General features: G+C 50.6%; 1 protein-coding gene across 12 annotated transcripts; it reads left to right on the forward strand.

Annotated features, from left to right (window-relative positions):
- The first annotated feature begins 348 nt into the window (after positions 1–348).
- On the forward strand, positions 349–27,294 carry SLC43A3 (solute carrier family 43 member 3). Of its 12 annotated transcripts, XM_049713741.1 has the most exons (14): positions 352–817; positions 1,092–1,203; positions 1,458–1,824; positions 2,208–2,328; positions 5,063–5,109; positions 7,933–8,009; positions 8,235–8,327; positions 9,150–9,289; positions 10,439–10,533; positions 11,547–11,723; positions 11,949–12,068; positions 15,742–15,928; positions 16,528–16,651; positions 23,474–27,289. In XM_049713741.1, exons 3-14 carry the CDS (start codon positions 1,641–1,643, stop codon positions 23,672–23,674), a joined length of 1,566 nt encoding a protein of 521 aa, XP_049569698.1. In that variant the 5' UTR covers positions 352–817; positions 1,092–1,203; positions 1,458–1,640; the 3' UTR covers positions 23,675–27,289. The 12 variants fall into 12 exon arrangements, 10 of the variants coding, with proteins under 10 accessions (XP_049569701.1, XP_049569698.1, XP_049569695.1 ...); XM_049713738.1 differs by having other exon boundaries at positions 352–1,213; XM_049713737.1 differs by lacking the exon at positions 1,092–1,203.
- The last annotated feature ends 641 nt before the right edge of the window (positions 27,295–27,935 follow it).

Raw genomic sequence — 27,935 nt, forward strand, 5'->3', positions numbered from 1 at the left:
AAAACAAACAACAACAACAAAAAAAAACAAAAAAAAAACAAACAACAAAAAAAGATCTTAACTATCTAGGGCCAGAATCTCGTTTTCTCCATCCTGAATTCCCCTCAGGGTGCACCGTCTGGTCGGCCGCAGGTAGTGGAATGGCAGGCAACAGTCACTGAAAGGCCAGGCACCATTTTTTTTTTTTTTTTTCCTGTCTGCACTGTCTAGTTCCGGCTCTTGGTTCTCTGACTCTGTGTTGGGATTTGCTGGCAGCACTAGGAGCATGAGATCAGGAGAAAGGATTGAGCTCCTGGGCAAATGGAGAGAAACGTATTCTGTGCCCACCCGCGTGGTGCCGGTAGAGCACAAGGAAGAGTGTGTGTGTGTGTGTGTGTGTGTGTGTGTGTGTGTGTGTGTGTGTGTGTGTGTGTGTGTGTGTGTGTGTGTGTGTGTGTGTGTGTGTGTGTGTGTGTGTGTGTGTGTGTGTGTGTGTCTGCGCAACAGAACTAAAACTATCTCGGTCAGGGGAGGGAGGAGGGGCAAAGGAGCTGAGAGGCTGCCAGAGGATCAAGAGAGGAAACAGATGCTGCTGGGGTTAGAGTGAAAGGAGGGACGGTCTCAGGGCGTGGTCAAAAAGAGCACGGTATTGTGAGAGCTGGAGAACAAGGAAGTGATGGAGAGCGGGTCGCGGTGGACCTCTCTGGCCCCGCCCATCCCGGCCCTTCCGGGATGTCTGGGGGCGTGGAGGGACTGGGAGGGGCGAGTGGAGGCGCGAATCTAAACGTCGGAAGGTACGCCGCCGCCAAACCCGAGAGCTCCGCGCGGAGGCCGGCGGGTAGGACGCGGCTCGGGGCCGGGGCCGGGGGTACTGGCAGCGGGGCCGCGGGGACGAGGCCAGGGGCTCTGTGGCTGGGCAGACCTCGGGGCGCTTCTGCTGGGAGGGCCGCTGACCACGTGCTAGAGGGGGAGCGGGTGGGGGTGGGGAGCGGCTTCTGGGCGCTTTCCTGGCAGATGGTGATGTGAGGAGGGGCGTTGGGAAGGGGGTTATTGGGAGCCCTGGCCGAGGGTCACGGAGGATCGTGTGGAGGTCGGGATGTTTTTGCCCTTAGACTGGCCTGCGACGTGACTAACCGGACCATGTGACCTTGGGAAGTTGACAGAGTCCTGTGAGCTTTTGTCAGTGAACTGAAGATAAGAAAACACCCTCTTTGCCAAGTTATTGTGAGGCTCTGTGAGGACCTGTGTGAAGTCCCTTACCCCCTGTTCCTGGCTTTCAATTGCTGCTGTATTTTACTGGACCGTCTCCAGAGCTGGGGCTCAGTTCCAGCTTCCCCACCTGTTGCCAGATGTGGGATGCAGAGGCATTTGCAGCTGTTTCTACACCTGGCTTCTTTGTCTATCCCACAAAGAACCTTTGTCCACCTCTACCTTTCCCACAGCCCTGTGTACCAAGCAGCCTCTGCCTTATCTTACAGGATCCAGGGAGTCGCCCACTGATGGTTTTTACCCAGGCCCGAAACAGCCAGCACCAGAGAGCCACCTGAACAGAAGTGCCTGCCAAAGCAATTTTCCAAGTGCTCAAAAGGCGGGCTTTGCAGCTCCTGTGGTCAGCCCAGGAGGCCACCAGCGGGATTTGAGGATCAGCTCCACCTCGGACCATGCAGGGCCAGAGCCTGCCCCTTCGTGTAGCCACCCTGCTGACGGGGCTGCTGGAATGCCTCGGCTTTGCGGGCGTCCTCTTCGGCTGGGCATCCCTGGTGTTTGTCTTCAAAACAGAACATTACTTTGAGGAGCTGTGTGAACCGAATGCCAGGCTGATGGGCAATGCCACGGGGCTGGATGGTAAGGGAGGAGGGCTTCTCTAGGAAGCTGAGTCTGGTTCCCAGGTGGTGGGAAGGGGTCGGAAGGACTCCACCCCCTGCCTCCTCTACCAGCATGTCTGTGGTGAGAGGAAGGGAGTGTCAGCTGCCCCCGCCCTCAACCTTGGTCTCAGAGGTCCCTGGGGAGGGAAGTATCGGCTCCCAAGAGATAATTAGGGGCAGTCACGTCTCCACTTATCTAAGGGAGAACTTATCCTACCGGGCAAGCTGTCCAAGATGGAAGAGGCAGCCCTGGACGGGAGCCAGGCTGGGTGCCAGCCTGGCAGGCAGGCTGGGATGGATGGGAGGTTGGCCCATCCACCCTGGGCTCTTGAGATCTGCCTTTCTCTCCTCCAAACTGCAAAGCCCAGGACGAGCGCTTCTCACTCATCTTCACCCTGGCATCCTTCATGAACAACTTCATGACGTTCCCCGCTGGCTACATCTTTGACCGTTTCAAGACTACCGTGGCCCGCCTCATAGCCATGTAAGTCCCAAGGGGATCTGAACAGGGGTGGGGCAAGAGGAATTCTGGCAGCAGCTTTGTTTGGAGGGGGACCCAGGCCAGGCAACTGGGTATCCCTGCCCCGGCAGCCCTGCTAGAAACTGCACAGGGTGTGGACTGTGTCTCGACCTTCCCTATTCCCCACACCCCTGCTTCCCTTTCTTCACCTCCTTCCTCTGTTGCATGTGGAACTGCATGCTGTACGATGTGCTGAATAGAGCAGGAGCCCAGGCCTACTTCCTGTGAGGGCTGGCCTGGGACAGGTTATGCAATTAGCAAAGCCTAGGATTGTCACTCTCGGGGCTTCCCTGGTGGTGGTCCAGCGGTTAAGACTCTGCGCTTCCAGTGCAGGGGGCGTCAGTTTGATTCCTGTTGGGGAACTGAGATCCCACATGCTGTGTGGTGTGGCCAATAAATAAATAAAAATAAAAATAGAATTACCACTCTCGCCTTCATGCCGGGGACCTTTGTCCTCATCATACCTGAGTGACTAATCCTCATGCTCGTCACCACCACCATCACTCCCCAGAAGCTTAGGTAGTAAGGTGTCCTGGGTGTCTCCAGTGGTGGGATTTCAGTTTCCCTCTGACGGGAGGGGAGGTCACGGCCGGTGGGGGACTTGCTGGCTCCACGGGGTGCCATTGCAGCTGGCCAGGTTCGGAGATAAGCGGCGGGCCTGCGGGGGAGCTGATAGGACCCAGAGCCGGCGCCTCCCAGGAGGCACGTGAGAGGCTAGTTGTCAGAGGGACCGGAGGGTGGCTGGACCAGGAAACAGCCTGGAAGGAAAGCAAGCCCTTGGCTCTCTAAGCCTTTGGGTGCACGATGACGCTGTCAGTCGCTCTTGGAATTTGGTCACCTGTCTCCTCCTCTTTCCCGTCCTTCTATGCCCACTCCCTCTTCTCCAGCCTTTAGTGTGTTAAGAAAAACCCAGTCTTCCCACCTGTGTTTCTCCTTTACTTTTACACAGAACTCTGCACTTCTGGTCACCAAATGTGTGGGAGCCTTTCCCACACCAGGCAATTCTGTGGCACCAGCTGGGTGTCCTATCATTTAACTCAGTTCTGACACTGTCTACCTGGAGATACAGCATCAGATCCCACAGGTTAAGGGCTCAGTCCCACCAGACTGCCCTCCACCTCAGATGCCAATTGCAAGTGGTAGGTCCCCAGTTTACCCACAACTTCTGTCTGACTCGGCTGCAAACCTGGGACTCCTGTGACCTCCTCCCCCTTGGATTCAGTTATTTGCTAAAGGGCTCACTGAACTCAGGGAAACAAATATACCAGTTTATTTATTTATTGCGGTACGCGGGCCTCTCACTGTTGTGGCCTCTCCCGTTGTGGAGCACAGGCTCCGGACGCGCAGGCTCAGCGGCCATGGCTCACGGGCCCAGCCGCTCCGCGGCATGTGGGATCCTCCCGGACCAGGGCACGAACCCGCGTCCCCTGCATCGACAGGCGGACTCTCAACCACTGCGCCACCAGGGAAGCCCTATACCAGTTTATTAAAGGATATGATAAAGGATACAGATGAACAGCCAGATGAAGAGACGCATAGGGCGAGGTCAGGGAGGGTCCGGAGCCCAGGATCTCTTCTGTCCCTGTGGAGTTGGGGTGCAGCACCCTCCTGGTCCATGGCTGTGTTCACCAACCTGGGAGCTCCCCAAACTCCATACTCTTGGGATTTTATGGAGGCTTCCTCATGTAGGCATGATCAGTTATTAACTCCACTTCCAGCCCGTCTCCCCTCTCTGGAGAAGTCGGGGGCAGGGCTGAAAATTCCAAGCATCTAATTATGGCTAGTCTTTCTGGTGAGCAGCCCCCCTCCAGGACCCATCCGGGGTCACCTCATTAGAATAAAAGATGCTCCTAGGGCTCTTATGTGGGAATTTACAAGGGTCTTAGGAGCCCTGTGTCAGGGACTGGGGACCTGGACCAAATATGTATTTCTTATTATCAATCAGAGTATCACACTTAAGCACTGCTTTTATTACCCCTTGCTTCTAAGAGAGTCCCGTAACCTTGGGGTTGTGGTCCTTATACAATAACATCCTGGAACTTTAAGCTTAGGACCTAGATCAGTCAGTCCAATCATCTCTCTCTTTTTTTTTTTTTAATGGTTAGATTCTGTTTTTTTTTAATTTTTTTTAAATTGGGGTATAGTTGTTTTATAATGTTGTGTTAGTTTCTACTATACGGCGAAGTGGAGTTCCCTGTGCTATACAGTAGGTTCTCATTAGGTATCTGTTTTATACATATTAGTGTATATATGTCAATCCCAATCTCCCAGTTCACCCCCACCACTTCCCCCACTTGGTGTCCATACATTTGTTCTCTGCGTCTGTGTCTCTATTTCGGCCTTACAAACAGGTTCATCTGTACCATTTTTCTGGATTCCACATATATGCGTTAATAAGCGATATTTGTTTTTCTCTTTCTGACTTCACTCTGTATGACAGTCTCTAGGTCCATCCACAAACATCTCTTCATAGAAGAGGCTGCTGAGGCCCAGAGAAGGGCAGTGCCTTGCCCAAGGTCACACAGCAAGAGGAATTAGAACTCAAGATTATGATTTGTAAACGAGGCACTAACCCCTTTCTTCAAGGGCTTGGCTGGTTGGGACTTCTAGGTGGGAGGACCTTGGCTCCACGCACCCTCTGCCCCTCCAGCTTTCTGTCTCGTTGACCGCATTCTCCATCTGCCGTTCTGTGTTCCAGATTTCTCTACACCAGTGCCACGCTTACGATAGCCTTCATCTCTGCAGGTGAGTGCTGTCGGGAGGGACACAACCTCAGGGGCAGCTGGTGAATGGGCAGGTGCAGAAGGTGATGGATGGGCAGGATGCACTGACCCCCACAGGTATTCAGAGATCCACAGACTTTCAGCTGGAAAGAGTCCTTGAGAGAGTTATTGCTGGTCTATAAAAACAGTTCAGTCTAGTGAGTCATGCAAAAAAATAAGGACAGTGGAGGGACTGCTTCAGAGAGAAGAACTTATTCAAAAGATTACATCCTTCCGGGCTTCCCTGGTGGTGCAGTGGTTGAGAGTCCACCCGCCGATGCAGGGGACACGGGTTCGTGCCCCGGTCCAGGAGGATCCCACATGCCGTGGAGCGGCTGTGCCCGTGGGCCATGGCCGCCGAGCCTGCGCGTCCGGAGCCTGGGCTCCGCCATGGGAGAGGCCACAACAGTGAGAGGCCCGCTACCGCAAAAAAACAAAAAAAACAAAAAGATTACATCCTATCATTATGTATTAAATGTCCTCTCTCTCTTTTTTTTAATGAAATGATAATAGGAATGGCAGTTTTCGAAAATATCCTGACTTAGCCGGGTACAAACTGATAACCCCAGTGTAGTCAGAAGTTTTCTTTTCAAATTTTACTGGTCTATAAGTGTATACAGTTCCCAAAGTCTGGGAATTCCAGTCTGGTGTATTCCCCACTTCCTCCATTACGTAGAGGAGAAAACTGAGGTCAGAGAGAGACCCTTTGCAGAGACTAGCCAGAGGCCCCAGAGCAAGTTAGTGGGAAGGGGTCCTGGGACCCTGGCTGTGCTCTTTGCTAGCATCTCAGTTATAGAGGCCAAGAGATGCTTTCCAGTATTCCTCCCCAGTGCCAGATTACGTGGCTCAGTTTTTGGGTTAGGAAATAAAAAGTACCTAACTCTCCTGTGTCTAGTACCTGTGCTGAATCTGTTACTTCATTTGTGTTCAGTGAACGCAAAGCTGACTGAGGGTCTCTGTCTGAGCAGATCTCATGAGGTAGCCTGGTTATTTAAAAACCACTCTGCTCGGGACTTCCCTGGTGGCGCAGCGGCTAAGACCCCGTGTGCCCAATGCAGGGGGCCGGAGTTTGATCCCTGGCCAGGGAACTAGATCCCACGTGCGTGCTGCAACTAAGAGTTCACATGCCCCAACTAAGGAGCCCACATGCAGCAACTAAGACCCGGCACAACCAAATAAATAAATAAATATTTAAAAAAAAAAAAAAAAAAAAACCACTCTGCTCATCATACTGTCTTCTTACCTAAAAGCCTAAGCATGGTTTTCAAGTGGCTGAATGTGGAGGTGATGGCTGGGTATGTTTGACTCACATGTGTGAATCACTGGAGTCACAATATTCCCTTCCCCCCTAAAATAGGGCTTTTTGGTTTTGGAAAAAGCATGCTATTGTGAAAGGAATCTCAACCAACCTTTAGTGCATTTGAAGACGTACCTTTTATAGAGACAGAAATTGAATGGTAAACAGTGTGAATGATCTAAAATGAGCAAGTGTACAGCGCTTCTCAAGGTATGGAACAAAAGTTACTCGGATAATAGTTACTTTGGAGAATATTATTAGGAAGCACACATGCTGCATTAACATTGAATCACCTGGTGGGAGAGTTACTCCCTTTTTATTTCTCACTAGCCCTCTGATTTCATGCACGGAAGTCTTGGTTTGGGCTGGGATGATTTTAACACTATGACAAGAGCAGGTATCAGGCTTTGAACATTCTGAAGGCCACTGCGTTCAGTTACAGTTTAATAACAGTGTTTTCATTGTATTTATTTTTACAGTTACCTCCTATTCACAACAAGCAGCACAAGTTGCTTTTCATTTATACTAGCGATATAAAGTTTTCTCTTGTTTTGGCCGTGCCATAGTGGCTTGTGGGATCTCAGTTCCCCGACCAAGGATTGAACCTGGGCCACGGCAGTGAAAGCCCAGAATCCTAACCAGTAGGCCACCAGGGAACTCCCAATATAAAGTTTCCTTTAAAAATAATAGATTTCTTTTGGATAAAAGTGAGTCAACTTAAAAAAAAATTTTTTTTGGCAAATAAGACAGGTGTGGGTTATGGCCCAAATCATGAAGGTGGGCAGAAAGAAGGCTGTGACTTGGGAAAGACTAACTTACGGAGGGCTCCCTAGTCCTTGGCACTTTAGTTGTTTTTAGTTCTGCTCTTCTTACCCAACACTTGCCAGACCTATTAGAATGATTTTTTTGCATGTCAGTCTTTCCAAGGGCAAGAAGTATTTATTCATCCTGCATTTCCAGTGCCAAGCACAACACCTGGCACAAAGGAAATGCTCAAAGTTTAATGAACAAAAGAGAGACACTCAGATCTCACAGCGCCTGGTGAGGTGGGAAGAGCAGGGAATGTTATTCCCATTTATCAGATGAAATGACTGAGTCACAAATTCAGAATCTAGCTCAAAGCAGTGAATTAGAGGCTGGGCTCAGGGACTGAATCCAGGCTTCTCTTCCCCACAGTGTCAAGGATGCATAGGGGGGCTGCTTGTGGTTTAGTGAGGGAAGGGGGTGGTGGGTTGAGTTGTGCCTCTCTCTGTAGACATCCACCCTGCCAGAGACCAAGGGTCATCTTTGGTGAGGAAGAGGGTGTCTCAGGAGACCTCTGCAGGGTCCCTCCACAGGGGCACGTGAAGGAGCCGTGACCAGGACCCTAAGGTCCTTGGAGGATGCTGGGAGGCTGCCTAGAATTGGGGCCCTAAGCCCAGGATTGTAGGGAGCAGGGGGGCCAGAGTTCGGGTTGCATGTTTGGGCTGCACTGTGACACCTCCCCATCTCTGTCTTGGATTGTTCCAGACTCAGCTGTGCTGCTCTTCCTGGCCATGCCCATGCTCACCGTAGGAGGAATCCTGTTTCTGATCACCAACCTGCAGGTGTGAGCCTGCCCTAATCACGGGCCCCTGGCTGGAGGTTGGGGCGGGTGGAAGGAGGGAGAAGCACTTTGCTACATTGGCTGCCTCTGATGGGGTTGGCCCAAGCCAGGGTGGTAGCTCCTGGGGTGGAGGGTAGGTCTGGGTATGAGGGCCTGACACTTGCCGGGTGCACAGGAAAGATTTCACGAATAAATAAGTGATTCAGGCTGATCGTGTGTCCTCCAGATCGGGAACCTATTTGGCAAACACCGTTCAACCATCATCACCATGTACAACGGAGCATTTGACTCTTCCTCGGCAGTCTTCCTTATCATTAAGGTAAAAGATAGCAATGGCCCGTGTTTATCTCCCCGCTGCTGGGGAGCACCAGGCATCCGTAATCAGCCGCCAGGGTGGAAGGCAAGAGCCTGGGCCAAGCCTCCTTCTTAGAAACAGGTTTCAGCCCCTAATTCTTACACTGACTTTTTGTATGATGAAATACACCCAGGGACTTCCCTGGTGGTCCAGTGGTTAAGACTGCGCACTGCCAAAAAAAAAAAAGACTCTGCACTTCTACTGCAGGGGACGCGGGTTCAATCCGTGGTCAGGGAACTAGGATCCTGCTTGCTGCGTGGCAAAAAAACCCCACCTAACATAAAGTTTTCCATGTGAACCATTTTTAAGTGTACAGTCCGATGGCATTAAGTTCATTCGTGTTGTTTTACGACCATCACCGCCATCCATCTCTAGAACTCTTCTCCACCCTGTAAAACTGAAACTCTGTGCCCATTAAACAATAACGCCCATTGTGGGTACCCCCCCCGTCTCCTCCTTGCCACTGGCAACCACTGTCTTATTGTCTATTTCTGTGAATTTGACTACTGTAGGTACCTCCTAAGTGGAATCATATAGTATTTGTCCTTCTGTGACTGGGTTATTCCATTTAGCCTAATGTCTTCAGGGTTTATCAATGTTGTAGCAGGTGTCAGAATTTCCTTCCTTTTGAAGGCTGAATAATGTTCCATCGTATGTATGTGCCACATTTCCTTTATCCATTCATCCGCGGATGGATACTTGATTTGCTTCCACCTTTCAGACGTTGTGAATAATGCTGCTGTGAACGTGGCTGTTACACTGACCTCTCCTCTCCTTTGTCTGCAGCTCCTTTATGAACAGGGCATCAGTCTCAGGGCCTCCTTCATCTTCATCTCTGTCTGCAGTGCCTGGCATGTTGGGCGTACTTTCCTTCTGATGCCCAGGGGACACATCCCCTACCCACTGCCCCCCAACTACAGCTATGGGTAAGGACTATGAGCTGGTGATGGTGTGCCCAGAGCCCCTCATCTCACCTGGAGTAGGAAGCAGGGATGGGACAGACATGGTAAGGCAGAGGAAACCTGTCCCAGGAGAGGAGGACTAGACCAGGGATGTATTAGTTAGCTACTGCTGCATAACAAACTACCCCAAAACTTAATGGCCTAAAACATTAAGCATTTATTATTTCCACAGGTCTGTGTGTAGCTGGCTAGTTCTGCTGATCAGGGAGCTGCTTGGATGACCTTGACAAGGCTTCTCATGCCTCTGATCACCTGGTGGGCTAGCTGGGGGCTGGCTGGTCTAGGATGGCCTTACTCACATGGGGTTTGTCTGGCCATAGGGAGTGGCAGGGATTTCTGGGTCACGTGGCTCTTATCCTCCCACAGGCTAGCTTGGGCTTCTTCACATGGTGGTCTCAGGGTTCCAAGATAAATGCCAAAATGCACAAGGTTTTTTCACTTTTAAGCTGAGAATTGTCACAGCATCACTTCTGCTGGGTTGTCTCGGCCGGGCAGCTCCCAAGGCCAGCCCAGAGGGAGGGGACGGGGAAGTGGTCAGAGCTGTACTGCAGAGGGTGGAGAGCAGAGGCGGGGAAGACATGGGACCGTTTGTGCCGCCAGTCATCCAAGCAGTAGAGAGAGGGCATTTGTTTGCTGTTCAGCAGCCCCATGCGCTCTGATTTCATCTCACAGCAGTCCTGAGATACGCATACTTCCCTCCATTTTCCAGATGAGAACAAGGAGGCTCAGAAGAGTTAGGTCTGAGCCGCGTTCCACAGCCTCAGGAAGAGGCAGAGCTGGGGTTTGAACCCAGGCCTGTCCTGTTCTTCCTGCACTTCAGTGGTTCCCAAACATTGCTGCGTATTAGAATGGCTGGGATCACTTGGAGATCTTTAAAAAATGTGGGAGCCTGACTCCCACGCCCAGACATTCTGATTTAATCGGTCTAGGCTGTGACTTGGGCATTGGGGTTGTGAAAAGGTGATTCCAGTGTATAGCGAAAGGTACTATCCCCCCTCCCGCCGCGCGCGCGCGCACACACACACACACACACACACACACACACACACGGCCTGAATCTGAGGCTCGGCTCACAATTCTTGGGTCAGGCTGATGGGACTTCTGTTTCCACAGCCTGTGCTCTGGGGATGGCCCCAGAGAGGAAGAGAAGAAAACGGCTGAGTCCCAAAAGCTGGAGCTTTCAGAGAAGTTCCTTTCACCCAAGGAAGGTGAGCCCTACTGGTTAACCCATTTCCCCTCCGGAACCTGGCCTCTCCCCACAGCCACCTCCAAAGCTTTCCCAGGGACTCAGAATCAGGAAAGGACAGGTAGGGAAAAGACCTGCAGGATCTTCTCAACCCCCTCAGTTTATAGGCGGTCCAGAGAGGGGCAACATTTTTGTCTCATCTCTCCTCTTTGTCCCCCTTTTCTTTCTCATCTCATCATACCCCTTCCCCTCGCAGCCAGTCTTCCATCATTTGCCTTCCCTTCCCCCCACTCCTAAGTCTGCCTTATTTGTCCCCATTTCTGCAGGTCCGCTGGGTCTGTCCCGTCTCCATCACTGCCTCCTTTCTCTCCTCTGTCTGTTTTGGGTCTTTGGTTATAAACATCACAAACCACGGCTGGTTAAGGTAGAAATGAGAACAGGATTCTGAGAAGTTCACAAAAGCAAGGGCAAAGTGAACTTGCCAGGCTCCATCCAGGAAGAGCAGAACCAGGGGACCTGCCTCTGGGGACCCCAGTCTGAAATCACAGCCAGTCTGCCTCTCGAGGAGAATGATCAACTTGGTCAGCCTTGGGTGAGGAATGGAATGCTTAATTCACAGTCCCATCTGGACCATGAAGAATAGGGCGGGGGGAGATTTCCAGAGAAGACTCAGGATCCTGGTACGGAAGGAAAAGAAGGGGCTGTGGATCAGCTGAAACACTAGCTGTCTTTAACTTTCTCCTCTCGTCTTTCTTTTCATCATCCTGGCTGAGAAAGATTAGGAAAGTGTTAGTGCAAGAAGCATCATTGAGTCCAAGCTGCGATAGATCAGATTTCGGCAGGCGGAGCACGTGGGAGGCTCATTCAGGGTGGTGGGGACAGGATGACGCGTGGAGGTGGCGGTGTGCCCAGGAAAGCAAGAAGAGCGGGTGAGCTCAGACCTCAGGCTGTCCTTTCAAGACCCCTGCACTCTTGCCCATCCCTGCCCCCCAACTTTAAGTGTAACTCTTGCCCAAATCTTCCTCTTCCCACCAGAGATCCCGAGACCAGGGCAGCAGCAGCAGGAAGCCCGCTCTCTCTGGAGCTACGCCTTCTCTCGGCGCTTTGCCTGGCACCTGGTGTGGCTGTCTGTAATACAGCTGTGGCACTACCTCTTCATCGGCACCCTCAACTCTCTGCTGAGCAACTTGGCCAGTGGGGACAGGGTGCTAGGTATGTGACGGGGCTGGGAGGCAGCGCATCTGAGCACCACAGCTGGGGACTTGGAACCTCGAGCGGCGGGGCGCTGAGCTCAGCAGGGCTCTGTGCTCCAGAGAAAGGTCTGAGCAGGGGTGTGGCGAGGAGGGTCAGGCAGGGCAAGGGCCGGGTGGGAGGGTCCTCTTCCGTAAGGCACTCCTGGAAAGTTCTTACCGCCCAACCCCTCTCTGCCCTCTGCAGTCAGCACGTACACAAATGCCTTTGCCATCACTCAGTTCTTTGGAGTGCTGTGTGCCCCCTGGAATGGACTGCTCATGGATCGGCTGAAATGCAAGTACCAGGAGGAAGCAAGAAGGACAGGTGAGACCTGGGCTCCAGAGGATCAGGGAACCAGGAGGGGAGAGATCTTTATTTTCCTCCATGCCCATCTTCTCTTTTCTTCTAAATCCTTTTCTACTTGCATCTGTCCGTTCATCCATCCATCACTCATCCATCCATCCATCCATCCATCCATCCCTCATCTGTCCATTCATCACCCATCCATCCATCATCCAACCACTAGTCATTGAGTGCCAATTATGTGCCAATCACAGTTCTAGATTCAGTAACGGACAAGACAGATACGTCCTTGTTCTCAAGAAGCTCTTCTCAGTCTAGAGAGTGGAGAAATGCCAGTAATCAAGCTTTACAGTCCATGAAGTAAACCTGCAGGGAGCTATGAAACAGAAAGAAAGGCACATAACCTGTTCTGGGTGGGGATGGGATGGGTGTCAGGGAAGGAGGTCTTCCTGGAGGAAGCGGCATCTAAGCCAAGACCTAAAGGAAGAGTAAAGACGTGAGAAATTGAAGAGGAGGGCCTTGGGAGGGTGGCCCAGGAGTACAGAGGAGGCAGGGTGGTGAAGGGGAGAGTGAAGCATTAAGGAATCTGAGGAATCCCAGAAAGTGATGCGGGCTGGCCAGGGCACAGAGAGGTAGTCGGGAGGGGGCTGGAAAGACGGAGGTAAGAAGGGACAGGCCGTGTTATGCCAAGGAGCTTGGACATGATCCTTGGACAAGAATGGAGGAGCAGGCATGCTGAGGTCTCTCTCTCTTTTTTTTTTTTTTGACCTTGCACCTCACGGCTTGCGGGATCTTAGTTCCCCGACCAGGGATTGGACTTGGGCATACGCAGTGAAAACGCAGAATCCTAACCACTGGACCACCAGGGAATTCCCTTTACCCCTATAGTTTCATCTCTCCCACTTCTCACTTCCCTGAGCTGCTTCTCCTAACCCTGCTGGAGTATTTTAAAACAAATCTCAGACATCAGATCATTTCATCTGTAAATACATCAGTTGGTAGCTCCAGCAAATAGGACCTCTTTTATTTAAATTAAACATCACCATAATATCATTATCATATGTAAAACAGCCCCGAATCATTTCTTAGTATCATCTAATAATGTAGACCTGTTCAGATTTCCTTAATGGTCTCACCTATGCCTTTTTATAGTTGGTTTGTTCAGATTCGCATCCTTACAGGGGCCACACAATGTACTGATGTGTCTTTTAGATGTTTTTAAGTCTCTGTGTCCCCCACCCCCTTTTTTCCCTTTGTTGTTCATTTATCGAAGGAACTAGGTTGTTTGTCCTGTCAGATTTCCCACATTTTGGGTTTGGCATCCTTTTCATGTCATTTAAAAACGTTTCTTTGATTGGGTCTTTCCTGTAAACAGGCAGAGTAATATTTTTATTAATACTAATATTTAATATTTTTTGGCAAGAATACTTCAGAGCTGGAGCCGTGGGCTACCTACAAGCTCTCGTCATCAGGCCCTTAGTACCCGTGGTTTTGTTCTTATGATGTTAAGATTGATCAGTGGGTTCAGACATTGTCAGTCTGATCTGCGCATTATAAAAGTTTCCCATCAGCTGCAGGCCTAATGATTTTAACAGCTATTGATGACCAGTGCCTAGACCCATTATTTTATTAGGGTCGCAAAAAGGAGATTTTCTATTTCTATCTTTCCTTCTGCTTTTAATAGCTAGAATTCCTCTAGAAAGAAACCCTTTCCTTTATTAAGTATTTCGTTACCCTGAAATAAATGCATGCTTTTTCCTCTATTTACTAGTTTTAGAAAAATGATTTGGTGCCCTAGAAACTTCCAGGGGTAACCACTCATAGTTTCTCTCTTTTTTTTTTTTTTTGCGGTACGCGGGCCTCTCACTGTTGTGGCCTCTCCCGTTGCGGAGCACAGGCTCCAGACGCGCAGGCTCAGCGGCCATGGCTCACGGGCCCAGCCGCTCTGCAGCACGCGGGATCCTCCCGGACCGGGCCACAAACCCGTGTCCCCTGCATCGGCAGGCGGACTCTCAACCACTGCGCCACCAGGGAAGCCCCATAGTTTCTCTTTTAAAATCTCATTTTAAATATATTTGACATGTTTCAATCCACCTCTGTCACAATTCTTCTCAAATTATCTCATCTTTGACTATCGGCAACTTTACCAATCCACTATCTGTGTCCTTAACAAATAGTCCCATTAGTTTTAGAGAGTGTCTTTCCCTTCTGTCACAAGGAGATATTCAGGTCCATTTCATTGGGTATGTTTCCTGGCCCAGACCTGAAACCAGCCATTTCTCCAAATAGCCCTGGGTCCCTTTAAATGAGAAATGGTATTTAAAGAGTGCAATTTGGGTGCTAAGGTTTCTAATTCTCCTGCGTTGTCATTGCTTTTAGGCCTCTGAGGTAAGATATACATAATTTTTTGGATGAAAAAATACATCATGAGTATCCAGTACTGATATTTTAATTGAAATTTTACTTCCTTGACTTTTACATTTGTATCTCCTTTCGTCTGAAAATCTTGGTTCCTAAAATACTCTAATATATGCTATATTAATATATTTACTGTATATACATACACTGTATACTATATACACATACTATATATATATATAGTACTTTACAAATATATTTTATGCATAATTACTGGTTTAGCATCATCAATACTATTAATAATAGTACGATTGCTGTATGCTGTTTCTCCCGTCCTCCCTCCTTTCTTTCCTTCTTTCCGTTCTCATCCTGAGGATACATCCCGTAAGAGCTGTCAGTCAAATTACAGTATTTTAAGAGTCGCCAACTTGATATAAAGTTATGTTCATTGGTTTCATCTTGTTGGATTTCTTTTGGAATTGCTTTGCTTGTTTTCTTCCTATTATTTTATTTTAAATACATTTGCATATCAAACATTGACATTCCTAAGCCAGAACTATGAAACAAGATACAGTCAAAGAAGTTTAGTTTCCTTCTCTGTTCCCTGTCCTCCATTCCTTCCCTCGTTAGGTAACTGTTTTTGTTTTTGCTTTTCCTTAAAGACAGACTCTGTATGTGTGTATAGTTTTGCTTTCTTAGATAAAAGGCAGCGAATCGCACACCCTGTCCTGCACTTCCTTTTTTTTTTTTTCCGGTACGCGGGCTCTCACTGTTGCGGCCTCAGCGGCCATGGCTCACGGGCCCAGCCGCTCCGCGGCATGTGGGATCCTCCCGGACCGGGGCACGAACCCGCGTCCCCTGCATCGGCAGGCGGACTCTCAACCACTGCGCCACCAGGGAAGCCCCCTGCAGCTTTCTTTATGTAACTCTCTGTCCTGGGTTTGCCCCACAGCCAGGCTCCCTCCTTCTGCCTTTAACCCCTGCCTCATTCTGTTATGTGACTGCAGCGTAGTTGGTGCTGCGTTCCCCTACTGCTGCTGATTTGGTTGGTTTCCAGTCTTCTGCTATTACCCATGGTGCTACCCAGAGTATCTGGCTGTGGGTTGAGGGCCCTCCCTGTCAGGAGGTCTTTGTGATAATCTATGAGTTAGGGATGCTTGCCTATAATTAGGATGAGTCGCCGGGGTTGGAAACGAGTGGATACATTTGAATGATGTTTAGGAAGTGAATTATCACCACTTGTTGATGGACTGGAGATGGGGCATGTGTGGAGAGAGGGTTCAGGATGACCCCCCTGCGGGCATCCACGCAGCCTCTGCTCTTCCCTTTGGCCCAGGTTCCTCGGCCTCGGCGGCGGCCCTGCGCTCAACAGTGCCTTCGCTGGTCCTGACGTCTGTGCTGTGCCTGGGCTTCGCCCTCTGCGCCTCCATCCCTGTCCTCCCCCTGCAGTACGCCACCTTCACCCTGCAAGTGATCAACCGCTCCTTCCTCTACGGGGGCAATGCTGCCTTCCTCACCCTCGCGTACGTAGGTGGGCTTGGTATGCGTCACGTGACGGGGGCACCCTTGGGGCAAAGGGAGGCGTGCTGGGGGCAAAGAAATCAGGAGGTGAGGACCAGAGGTGGCCAGAGGAGGCACACAGCGTCTGGGAGCAGGTGTAGAGGAGGTGGAGGCTGGTGGGAGGGTTAGAGCCTTCATGTACCTGAAAGCTCCCCTCTGCCTCGGTTGTCTACTCTGTGAACTCCTATTCACCCTCCAAAGCCCACTTCTGTTCCAGCTCTCCCAGGGAAGAGTAGAAAGAAAGCGTCTTTCTTTCCTTGTGCCTCTGTATTCTTGCTTCCTCTGATAGTGCATGCATCATCTAGCATGTAGCGGAATTATTCACGTGTCTTTTCCTTGAGACCTCCCGGGGCACAGCCTGTGTCTGGGTCCCTGCTGTTTCCCCGGGATCGAGCACGGCGCCATCTCTTTGCTCTGTCGTTTGAAAGCCTAAGCAAAGGTGAAGGAGGGGAGCTGTGTGGGTGTGGGTGGATAAAGGCAGGCTTAGGCTAGGGGAGCAGGGGGCTGACCAAGGCCCACCACAGCCAGAGCTCACTGGAACCTCATTTGTCTCTCTGCCCAGGTTCCCTTCAGAGCACTTTGGGAAGCTTTTTGGGCTAGTGATGGCCTTGTCAGCTGTCGTGTCTCTGCTCCAGTTCCCAATCTTCACCCTCATCAAAGGTCCCCTCCAGAGTGACCCGTTCTACGTGAGTACTGTGGCGGGTTGGGGGACCCTGGCCTTAGACCAGCAGGGATGTCCAGATTGGGACAACTGTGTTGGTCCCCAGCAGGGGGTGCCCCCCACCTGGCTGGGGTGGCCTGGGTGTGGTCCCTGCAGGAGCATTTCTTCACATGGGTACATCCTTGGTCTTGCTTCTCAAACTGGGGTCAGTGGGAGTGCCCTGCCTTGTGCTGGGGGTGGGGGTGGGGGTCCCTGAAGCCAGAGGGTTAACGTGACACAGCTTCTTCCCAGGTCACTGAATACTCTCTAGGCCTCTGTTTTTTCATCTGTGTAATGGGCACAGGGACTTCCCTGGCGGTCCAAGGGTTAAGACTCTGCGCTTCCACTGCAGGGGGCGAGGGTTCAATCCCTGGTCAGGGAGCTAAGATCCCACATGCCATGGGGTGAGGCCAAAAAAAAAAAGGCATAATATAATATTCCCCTACCCCCCACCCACCCTGCTCCATGGGGCAGAATGGAAAATAACCAAGAGTCCATCCCAGAGGGCACCGTTGGGTCTGAGTGGAAAGTAGGGGATAAACCAGGCAGGATTCTGGTTCCTCCACTAGTGGACTTCGCCTCACTGCTTCCTCTCCCTCCAGGTGAATGTGATTCTGGTGCTCGTCACTCTTCTGACGTTTGTCCACCCCTTCCTGGTGTACCGGGAGTGCTGTCAGAAAGAAAGCCCCCCTGGGGTTGCCTAGTTCAGAAGCCCTCCCTTTTCAGCCCCGAGGACGTGTCATCTTCCTTCACCTTCGAGCACCCCGTGTCCAGAAAGACTTTGCCCACCCAGGCTACTTGTATTAAGTAGCCATTATTTTTTCTTAGAACAAAAAGACATATTTAACTGTCCCCCAAGCCTTCTTATCGGCAAGACAAGAAGCAAAGTCACGTGGAAGTTCTTAGTTTCAGGGTAGGAAGCGCATGGCCCTGGCAGATGCTTGGCCCGAGGTGGGGTGATGTGATGGGAGGGTGTGTCCCCTGCTTCTCCAGGCCTCTTTGTCCCTGAAGCCCCTGTGTGCCTGGGCCCTGTGCTGCTGGGTAAGTTTCCAGGTGAAGAGTGAGGTTGTCATGGCCGCATTGCCACCTGGCATTCAGAAGTGGCGCCCAGGGCTTCCCTGGTGGCTCAGTGGTTGAGAGTCTGCCTGCCGATGCAGGGGACACGGGTTCGTGCCCCGATCCAGGAGGATCCCACGTGCCGCGGAGCGGCTGGGCCCGTGAGCCATGGCCGCTGAGCCTGCGTGTCTGGAGCCTGTGCTCCGCAATGGGAGAGGCCACGATAGTGAGAGACCCCATACTGCAAAAACCACCACCAACAACAAAAAAAACCAAAACCAAAACAAACAAACAGAAGTGGCGCCCAGCTCTCCGTCAGAGCCCCAGCCTTGTTAGGGAATGAGCCTGGAGAGAAGGAGGGGCAGACCGGGTTGGGTGGGGGCCCTGGGCTGAGCCCCAGCTCTGCCGCTGATGCCGAGTGACCTTGAGCAGACCCTTCTCCCCGCCGAGCATCAGTTTTCCCACCTGTAGAAGGAGAGGGTCTTGGAGTAGGAGGTTCTTTCTGGAGTTCATGTTCTAGAAGGTTTTAAGAACAGTGACAAAGAGTCAGGCCACCCGAAGGGCCTTGGGAACCAGCTAGCCTGCTTGACCAAAGGATTTCTGATGAAGCCTTTTGGGGATGTTTTCCTCTTCAGGAAGGGAGATGATTATTTACTTTCGGTATTATATAAAAGCGTCCTCTGGGGAATAGTTTTATAATATATTGAATTATATATTAAATAATTTTATTTAAAAAATAAAGCCTTTCTGCCTAAGGCAACAGCTGCTCCACCTCTGCAGGCTTTGGGGCTGTCGTGATGTGCATGCGTGAGTGCCTGCGTTTTCCTGTCCCAGCCCCAGCCTTGGGGAGCGGATGCAGGGGTGGAGTGGAGGAATCCTGATGTGGCAGCTGGACCCAGAGGTGGGGCAGGAGCCCTCAGACTGTGAACTGGCCACCTGGTCCTGTGCCCTGGGCTTGAGGACCCCCAGCAATCCCTTCCCTTGCCTTCTCTTTCTGTCTCCCCTGCCCCTACCCCTACTGCAATGCTCCCCGGCCCCCGACCCCCCCGCAAACTAGAAGCACTAGATGGAATCAGAAGGTCTGGTGTGAGTTTCAGTTCTGCCTTTCAGCAGCCAAGCAAGTCCCTTAGCCACTCTCAGTCACAACGTCCTCACCTGCGTCCCTGAGGGCGATTGTGAGAATTTAAGGTAATTTCTACTGCCTAGCATGGGGTGAGAGCACTTGAGCATTTGTTCCTTTGTTTACTGATGACTGGAGAGGAGGTAGGTAGCAAAGGGGGATAGGTGAGGGACCGGGTGGGCGAGACGGGAGAATCTGGAACACACCAGGTGTTTTATTTGTTTTATTCCTTTTAGCCAGGAGAGGACTTGGGGGGAGGGGCCGGCAGGCGGATTCATTCATTGATTCAATAAATGTTTTTTGAGCTGCTGCACAGGCATAGGACAAAGCCTAGAGTCCAGCCTGGCGATCCAGGCGGTCAGCAATGTGATGCCAACCTCTCCCCTGCCCTCTTCACCTCCCACCTCCAGGGACACAGAGCTCATCCCTGTGGACCCAGGTTTCTGGTTTAGGATCTGTGAGCACACCAGTTCTGCACTGGGGGCTCACCCTGTCTGCCAGGGAAATCTGCCTGGTCCACTGGGGTCCTGCTCAAAATGTCATCTCCTGTAAAAACCTTTCCTTGGGCTCTCCAGCAGCTCTGAGTCCCTAGGCCTTGGTCACACCCTTCCTGGAGACTGGCCCCTGCCATGACCACCTCTCCTCCCTTCAACAGGGAGCTCCAGGAAGCAGCATCTGGGTCTCACTAGGCTCAGGGACTAGTGCCTGGTTGCCATGCATGTGGTACCAGTTAGGGCTTGTTGGAAGAATGATCACTGAATGAGGGGATTCTTTCTCGTTCGGGCTTCAGAACAAGAACTGGAAGGAGAGAGCATAGCACACGGGGTGGGGTGGGGCAGTATGAATCGGGAGCCGGGCCAACCCTTTTGGCATCCCAGCTCTCACCAGTGTGACCTTGGATGGAACACTTCTCCTCTACATCTCAGTTAATTTATCAGTGTGATTGGAGAGATAGACCTGCCTCCCTGGACTAGATTAGAAATTAGGTCAAGTGCCTAGCACATGGTAGGTACTTAACAGATCAAAGCTATCATTACAGTTAATGTATTAAATTCAAAAGGATGCCTAATACCATGGATAGATAACATGTGGTATGTCCATACGATGGAATGTTATTTGGCGATACAAAGGAATGAGGTACTGATACATGCTACCATATGCACGAACCTTGACAACATGATGCTAAGTGAAAAGAAGCCAGTCAGAAGAGACAGAATATAGTAGGGTTCCATTCGGAGAGAAAATAGGCAAATCTATAGAGGCAGAAAGTGGACTAGCTATTGCGTAGGGCTGCAGGGAAGATCAGTGACTGCTAACAGTAAGGGGTTTCTTTCCAGGATGATAAAAATCTTCCAAACTTGATAATGTGATGGTTGTACAACTCTGAATATACTAAAAACCACTGAGTCGTACGCTTTAAATGGACGAGTTGTGTGGTATATGGATTATATCTGAACAAAGCTGTTATTTTTTAAAAAAAGCCTGGATTCCTCAGGAAGTGCAGAGAACAGCTGTATCCAGAGAGAGTCAAGGATGATTTCTGGGGAAGATAGGTGCGTGAGAGAAGCAGCCCATGTGTACAGCCCTCATTTCTGTCCCAAGAGCCTCCCTCCTGTAACCTCTTCCTCAAATGGAATCAACCACTCTTTCAAACAAGGAAGCAAACAACCCAGGGGTTTCACAACTTCCGATTTCACTCAGCAACAGGCTCCCAGTGCAACCCTCTGCTACCAACCTCAGCAGAGAGGGACTCGGGCAAATATGCCCCTGCTGCAGGCAGTGCCGGGCGGCGTCTTCCCTGGGGCAGGGGACAGTCCACCAGGAGGAGGAGGGCGCCTGCTCTTCAAAGGACGGCGACAGCGTGAATCAGAAACATTGTGTGACCATCTCCTTTAATCAGCCTCAATTTACAGGGGATCAAAGTTAGGCTCTGCGTGTAAGTTACATCCAAGATCATCCAACTGTCGCACTGTGGAGCTGGTATTTAAACCCACGTCTGTCTGACTCCTAAGGTCACCTTCACATTCATTTTAGACATTACCTTTTGCCTCTTGTGTTTTTGGCCGCGCCGTGTGGACCCTCGGCAGGGCAGTGAAAGTCCTAAACGCTGGACCGCCACGGAATTCCTGACGTTACCTTTTCTTTACATCCATTCTTATGTAAGAAATAAGTAGTTGTTGTAAAGCAGATCAGAAAATAAAGAACTGCGTGAAAAAGAAATACCGCTGTTAATTGCAGCGCTCTGAGATACCATCGTGGCTAACAACTGTGTCCTTCCAGTGGTGCAACTGTGTGTGTGGTGACGGAAACCATCGCGTAGGCTCTTCTTTACGTCATCAAATAGTTGTCAAAAACGTGACTGTGGGGCTTCCCTGGTGGCACAGTGGTTAAGAACCTGCCTGCCAATGCAGGGGACATGGGTTCGAGCCCTGGTCCGGGAAGATCCCACATGCTGCGGAGCAACAAACCCATGAGCCACAACTACTGAGCCTGCATGCCACAGCTACTGAAGCCCGCACGCCTAGAGCCATGCTCTGCAACAAGAGAAGCCACCGCAATAAGAAGCCCGCACACCGCAATGAAGAGTAGCCCCTGCTCGCCGCAACTAGAGAAAGCCCGCGCGCAAGACCCAACACAGCCAAAAATAAATAAATAAAAATTTTAAAAAACTAAAAAAACAAAAACGTGACTGAACGGCTGCTTACAACCCCATCTTATGGCTGTGTCACAACTCGATTCCCCACTCCATCCTGGGTCTCCCCTCACACACGTCTTGGACGTTGCGGTTCCCCCTCCCTTTCTGTCCCCCCCTCTGCTGCCTGAGCAGGGGGTCCCAGATGACAGTGAACCGTGAAAGCAGCCTAGGACAGGTCGAGAGTGTAAATAATAATAGAGCCAGAAGAGCCACTTTGGGAGTTTCTAGGGAATGGCATCACATCCTTTAATCTTCCCTTAATCGTGCTCACTGTTCTTCAGTCTGAAGGAATTGGCTGCCCGCTTCCCAGGGGCGTTGATCCTCTTCCCCTAATTCAAAGCTTGGTGTCCTAGCAGTTATGTCCCGGAGCGCCTTTTTCTTCCAGCCCCTTGGGGGATAGATGCTTCCCAAATGCACTGGGCGTGGCTCTGGGGCACAGCATTGAGTCCCTCCTTTAACGTTCTTTGGGAAGAACAATTCATCCAGGCTCCAGGGCACAGGCTCTGGTCCAGGCTCCGGTCCTTTGTTGGCGATGAGGACTTCACAGATGGGCCATGTCTGACCACTCCTGGGTCCACTGCTGCCCACAGCGGGGCTGACTCACTGGCAGGGTGATTAAACCCAGGACGTTGCTCAGGTCCCTCCGCATTCCGTTTGTTGAGTCCGGTGTTACCTCCCAGGCCTGAAGGTGGACTCAAGCAGTAGGTGCATGGGGAAAGGCTCTGGGCTTCAGACACTTACCAGCTGTGCGACCTCGAAGAAGCCCTTAATCATACGGAGCCTCAGTTTCCTCACCTGTACGAAGATAATAAGCAGTATGGGAGCTGGTTGGGAAGACTACAGAGGACTTTGGGGAATAAAAGGTAGAGGTACCTTGGGCTCGGCCGTGGACTGCCCCAGACCAACTGCCAGCTCTTTACCATGCAAGCTCTGGGACTTAGGTTCACGGTACCTTAGCTTCTCCATCTGTAAAATGGGGATAACAGTAGAACTACATCTTGGAGTTGTAAGGATTAAGCGAATTAATTTAAAGCGCTTCAAACATGACATCAACCGCCTGGGATGCAGCAGGCATGTGGTGTGTGCCTGCCGTTACCAGTAACATCTGTGATTCCCTGGGGGACGGGCAGAGTGAGGGGCTCCAAACCTGACGGAGCCTGGAATGTCACTTCGTTTGTTCAGGGCAGAAACCACCCTGCAAGCATTTGCCCAAACTTGTTTCTGTCTAACAAAGCAGCACAGATTCTCTTGCATTGTTTCAAGTGGGAAAACTTCAAGACGAAAAAATGGCTTTCTAATTATCCCAAATCTTAAGCCAAAGTCACTGAAAACTGTCAATCTTCATATTCAATTCTTGCACTTTTTTTGGTTTCTTCAGTAGTCAATGCAGAAAATCTGTGAGCAGAGAACTGTCCATCACCAGGGATAAGGCTGTGTATTCCTTCTGGAGCCAGGGCCCAGAGGTGGCTGGGGCCCAGGGAGGAGCGTGGACAGACAGCCCTGGGTCTCGTGTCCTTGAACCGGTAGTAGCCTCTCCCTTCAGGTGAGGATAAATGAGGCTCCACATGAAAAACGCTTGGCCCTGGCACACAGTAGGTCCCGTAGTAATTTTTATTACATACACAATATCATGTTAAAGGTCAAGTGCACATTTTAAAATGGTTTTATTCTCCTTGCTTGGAATGCGTCCCATCCAACCCATCATTAACTCCTACAGTTCCTTCAGCTCTCAGCTCAGGTCTCCCTTCTTTCCTTTCCAGCCTGTTACTGAGTACAGATTTTCATTGCACCAGGTACTTCTCTAGCATAGAGCTTGTCACAGTTGCCGTTCAACATACAGATTAAATAATAATAATAATGATGATGCAAGACTTCCATTAGGCTGGGAACTCTATGTGGGCAGTAACTGTATCTTTTATTACCCCCTGTATCCTCAGGACTTTGCACCCTACCTGGCACAGAATGGAGGTTCAAGAAATACTGAATGTAAGAGAGAGACAGGGACTTCCCTGTTGGTACAGTGGTTAAAATCCACCTGCCAGTGCAGGGGACACGGATTTGATCCCTGGTCCGGGAAAATCCCACATGCTGTGGAGCAACTAAGCCCGTGCGCCACAACTACTGAGCCTGCGCTCTAGAGCCCGTGGGCCACAACTACTGAGCCCCCGTGCTGCAACTACTGAAGCCCATGCGCCTAGAGCCTGTGCTCCCCAACAAGAGAAGACACCACAATGAGACGCCCACGCACCGCAACAAAGAGCAGCCTCAACTAGAGAAAGCCCACGCGCAGCAACGAAGACCCAACACAGCCAAAAATTTTTTAAAAAAGAAAAGAGAGACAGAAAGAGATAGAGACAAATGCAGAGAGATAGAAGGAAGGAAGGAAAGATGGGAGGGAGGGAGGAAGGGGAGAGGAAAGGGAGAGAAGAGAAGGGAAGGAAAGAGGGAAGGAATAAATGAATGTTTGAAGGAAGGAAGGAGCCTCTTTAACCTTCCACCACCCTGAGATTTCCATTCCCCACCCGCAAGGACTTGTCTGTGGAAACCTCAGGGTGACTTGAGCCAGGGGGCTCTGGAGAAGTTTGGGGTATTTCTGGGAGTATCATGTTGGGGGAGGTGATAAAATAAAATTTATATTTTATGACAAGAAAGATTTAAACATAAAAATTTTCTCAGCCCGTTTGGGCCTCCTCCCTCTCCTAATGAAGATGTGTGCCGTGCGTCTGCATTAATCAGACCTCCGTAGGAGATAACCTTCCTTCTTAATCTTGTAAGGGGTCACAATGACCCACGACCCACTACTCACTGTACATGTAGATTTGGATTGTGTAAACTGTCAATAATACGTCATTTGACATATAACCCTTTGTCTCAAAAACTGATATCATTGCTTTGATCCCTAACAGGTGGAACAGTCCTCAGAACTTTCCGAAAGACTGTCTCCTGGGTTATAACCCTCAGGTTGGCTCGAATAAAATTTTCCATTTCTGGGACTTCCCTGGTGTCCCGGTGGCTAAGACTCCACGCTCCCAATGCAGGGGGCTTGGGTTCGATCCCTGGTCAGGGAACTAGATCCCACATGCCACAACTAAGAGTTCGCATGCTGCAACTAAGAAAAAGATCCCGCATGCTGCAACTAAAAAGATCCCGCGTGCCATAACTAAGACCCAATGCAGTCAAATAAATAAATATAAAAAAATAAAAATTTATATTTTTTTCTTAGATTGACTATTGATTAATTTCTTTGTCAACAAGGGGACGGAAGGATGCATCCATCCTTAGCATCAGAATGCTGTCCCTCCACAGCTGGTCAAGAGAGAGGTCTATCTGGGGGGAAGACCCTGAGGTACGCAAAGCCCCCCCCACCGCAGGACCCCTCAGTCATCCCCAGGAGTCTTTCTGGGGCCTGACAGAAGCTGCTTCAGGGTTGCTGTGTGTGTCCAGCCTGGCGCTAGACCAGCAAACGTGAAAGCCCATTACGCCAATCACCGTGACCAACTGCCTTTCCCACTCATTACCCAATCAGTGAGTCAGCTTGCATCCATAGACCCTCACCGCACGGGCACAAACTCCCCTGCCGTTTCTGTGAGACCCCAGTTCTGAGCTCTTCCCACCAACTGAACCTCCATCATGGCTCTGAGCTTCCAGCTGGGAGAGCAGAGCTATATTTCCAGGTGCTCAGGACCTGGCTCCTCTTGGTGGTGTCTGTGACTGGTCCCACGCAGTGTTGAGTACATCGAAGATGCTCAGAAAATATCTGCTTGTTAGAATTCTTTTTTTTTTAAATAAAATTTTAAATTTATTTTTGGCTGTGTTGGGTCTTCGTTTCTGTGCGAGGGCTTTCTCTAGTTGTGGCGAGCAGGGGCCACCCTTCATCGCGGTGCGCGGGCCTCTCACTGTCGCGGCCTCTTGTTGCGGAGCACAGTCTCCAGACGCGCAGGCTCAGTAGTTGTGGCTCACGGACCCAGTTGCTCCGCGGCATGTGGGATCTTCCCGGACCAGGGCTCGAACCCGTGTCCCCTGCATTGGCAGGCAGATTCTCAACCACTGCGCCACCAGGGAAGCCCCTAGAATTCTTTTTTTCAAGTTCCGTCATTTGCCAGTACATGGAATTTGGACCATCACTTAACCTTTCTGAGCCTTGCTTTCTCTATTTCTAAAATGGGGAGAATAGGACGGTTTGTTCAGAACCTACCATGTGTCAGATTAGATTATTGTACAACCACCTTCTCAGTGAGTCCTCCCCAAGCCCTGTGAGGTTCTCATCCTTAACTTGCAGATGGGCAGACAGAGAATGGGAGATGAGGCACCTACCTACCTGGCAGGCAGCTTCACCATCCTGAGTATCAGTCTTTTTGTCTATAATTTACAGATGACAGTGGTACTTGTCTGATACAGTTGTTTAGAAGATTAAATGATACGGAACACTCAAAACACTTAGCACATAGAAAGTGCTTCTTAGGACTTTCCTGGCGGTCCAGTGGTTAAGCTGCGCTTCCACTGCAGGGGGGGCAGGTTCCATCCCTTGTCAGGGAACTAAGATCCCACATGCCACGCAGTGTGGCCAAAAATATTTAAAAAATAAAAGAAAGTGCTTCTTAAATGTTAGATGCCGCTGTTGTTATTGTTATTAAAATTCCTGCTTAAGATCTCATTTCAGGGAGCATCTGCTCAACTCATCTTAAACAAAAATTACTTTTCATCATTCATTCGCTTATTCAGCAAACATGAATTGAGCCTTTGGCATGTTTCCAGGACACTGCAGGTACCAGAGATACACAGGTGAGAAAGGCAACGCTGCCAGTCTTCTGGGGAGACAGCAAGAAGACAGCTGCCGTGAGATGGGATAGGGGCGGGGCTAGAGTTAAGCCCCATGAGGTTCCTTTCTACTTCTCTCTGGGAGAATCAGGGCAGGCTTCCTGGAAGAGTGGATCTTTGCCTGAGACTTAGTAGAAGAGGAGGGCTAGCACAGTGGTTAGAGAGGAAAGGGCTTTCTGGGCAGATGAAATGGTATCTGAGAGCTCACAGAACATTAGGGAAATAGCAGGGTGTTCAGTATGATTGGAGCAGAGTGGAGTGTGTGTGTGTGTGTGTGTGTGTGTGTGTGTGTGTGTGTGTGTGTGTTTGGAGAGTTGAGGTTGTAGACCAGTGGCTCTCAACTAGGGGGCAAGTCTGCCCCCAAGGGGACATTTGGCAATATCTGGAGACATTTTGGATGGTTGCAACTTGGGGGGAAGGTACTACTGGCATCTAGAGGGTGAGGACATTGCTGCTAAACACCCAACACTGCGCAGGACATCCCCCTGCAACAAAGAAGTATCCAGTTCCAAATGTCAATAGTGCTGAAGTTGAGGTAAGGAGGGGCCAGATCAGGAAGAAAGTATTTGCCCAAGAGCAAGAAGAAATAATTGAAAAGTGCTTGTGTGATGAGCTTGGGGTTTTAGGAGCTCATTTTGGCAGCAGACAATGTATCAGAGACGTGGGGGTGAGGGGTGGACTTTCCTGGTGGCGCAGTGGTTAAGAACCTGCCTGCCAATGCAGGGGACACGGGTTCGAGCCCTGGTCCGGGAAGATCCCACATGCCGCGGAGCAACTAAGCCCGTGTGCCACAACTACTGAGCCTGCGCCCTAGAGCCCGTGAGCCACAACTACTGAGCCCATGTGCCACAAGTACTGAAGCCTGCGTGCCTAGAGCCCATGCTCTGCAACAAGAGAAGCCACCGCAATGAGAAGGCTGCGCACCGCGATGAAGGGTAGCCCCCCCCCCAGCTCGCTGCAACTAGAGAAAGCCCACGCACAGCAACGAAGACCCAATGCAGCCAAAAATTTAAAAAAACAAATAAATAAATAGATAAATTAAAAAAAAAAGAAATGGGGAGGTTATGGTAAGAGGAGGAAGGGAAAGTGATTTGAGAGGCACTGAAGTGATCCAGGTGAAAGACAGTCAGCAGTTGGTAGGAGAGCAGCAGGGGAGTGGGGGTGGGTGGGTAGATGAGATGGCGAAGAACGCGCACTATGACTGTGAATGTGTGGTGATGAGAAGATTGTGCCCCAGAGTCCTGGCTTGGGGGTTTGGGTGCAAGGTGATGATTTCTCCTGAGAAAGGGACCACAAGAAGAGGAGCAGTTTAGTGTAGGGGTGTGTGTGTGTGTGTGTGCACGCGTGTGTGTGATGCGTCAGTCTGACGTGTTGAATTCATAATGCACATGGGACATCCAAGTTGGGAAGCTTATTTGGTGGCTGTATATGTGAGTCTGTGGTTGTGGACCAAACCTGGTGAGGAGCAGGTCTGGGGCTGGAGATGAAGACTTGGGAGTGATCTGCATATATTTCATAGCTTGAGATGTGGGGGTGGATGAGATAACCCATGGAGCGTGTGTAGAGTTAGGAAAGAAGGGC

The sequence above is a fragment of the Orcinus orca genome, chromosome 8, assembly GCF_937001465.1.
Source record: "Orcinus orca chromosome 8, mOrcOrc1.1, whole genome shotgun sequence".
Taxonomy (NCBI): Eukaryota; Metazoa; Chordata; class Mammalia; order Artiodactyla; family Delphinidae; genus Orcinus; species Orcinus orca.

What these genes read in the sequence shown, in the direction of transcription:
- SLC43A3 (XM_049713736.1), top strand. Translation starts at nt 1,641, where the DNA reads ATGCAGGGCCAGAGCCTGCCCCTTCGTGTAGCCACCCTGCTGACGGGG. An exon ending in GATAGCCTTCATCTCTGCAG is followed by an intron (nt 5,110 to 7,932) that starts GTGAGTGCTGTC and finishes GGATTGTTCCAG; the next exon opens with ACTCAGCTGTGCTGCTCTTC. An exon ending in CAGTGGGGACAGGGTGCTAG is followed by an intron (nt 11,724 to 11,948) that starts GTATGTGACGGG and finishes TGCCCTCTGCAG; the next exon opens with TCAGCACGTACACAAATGCC.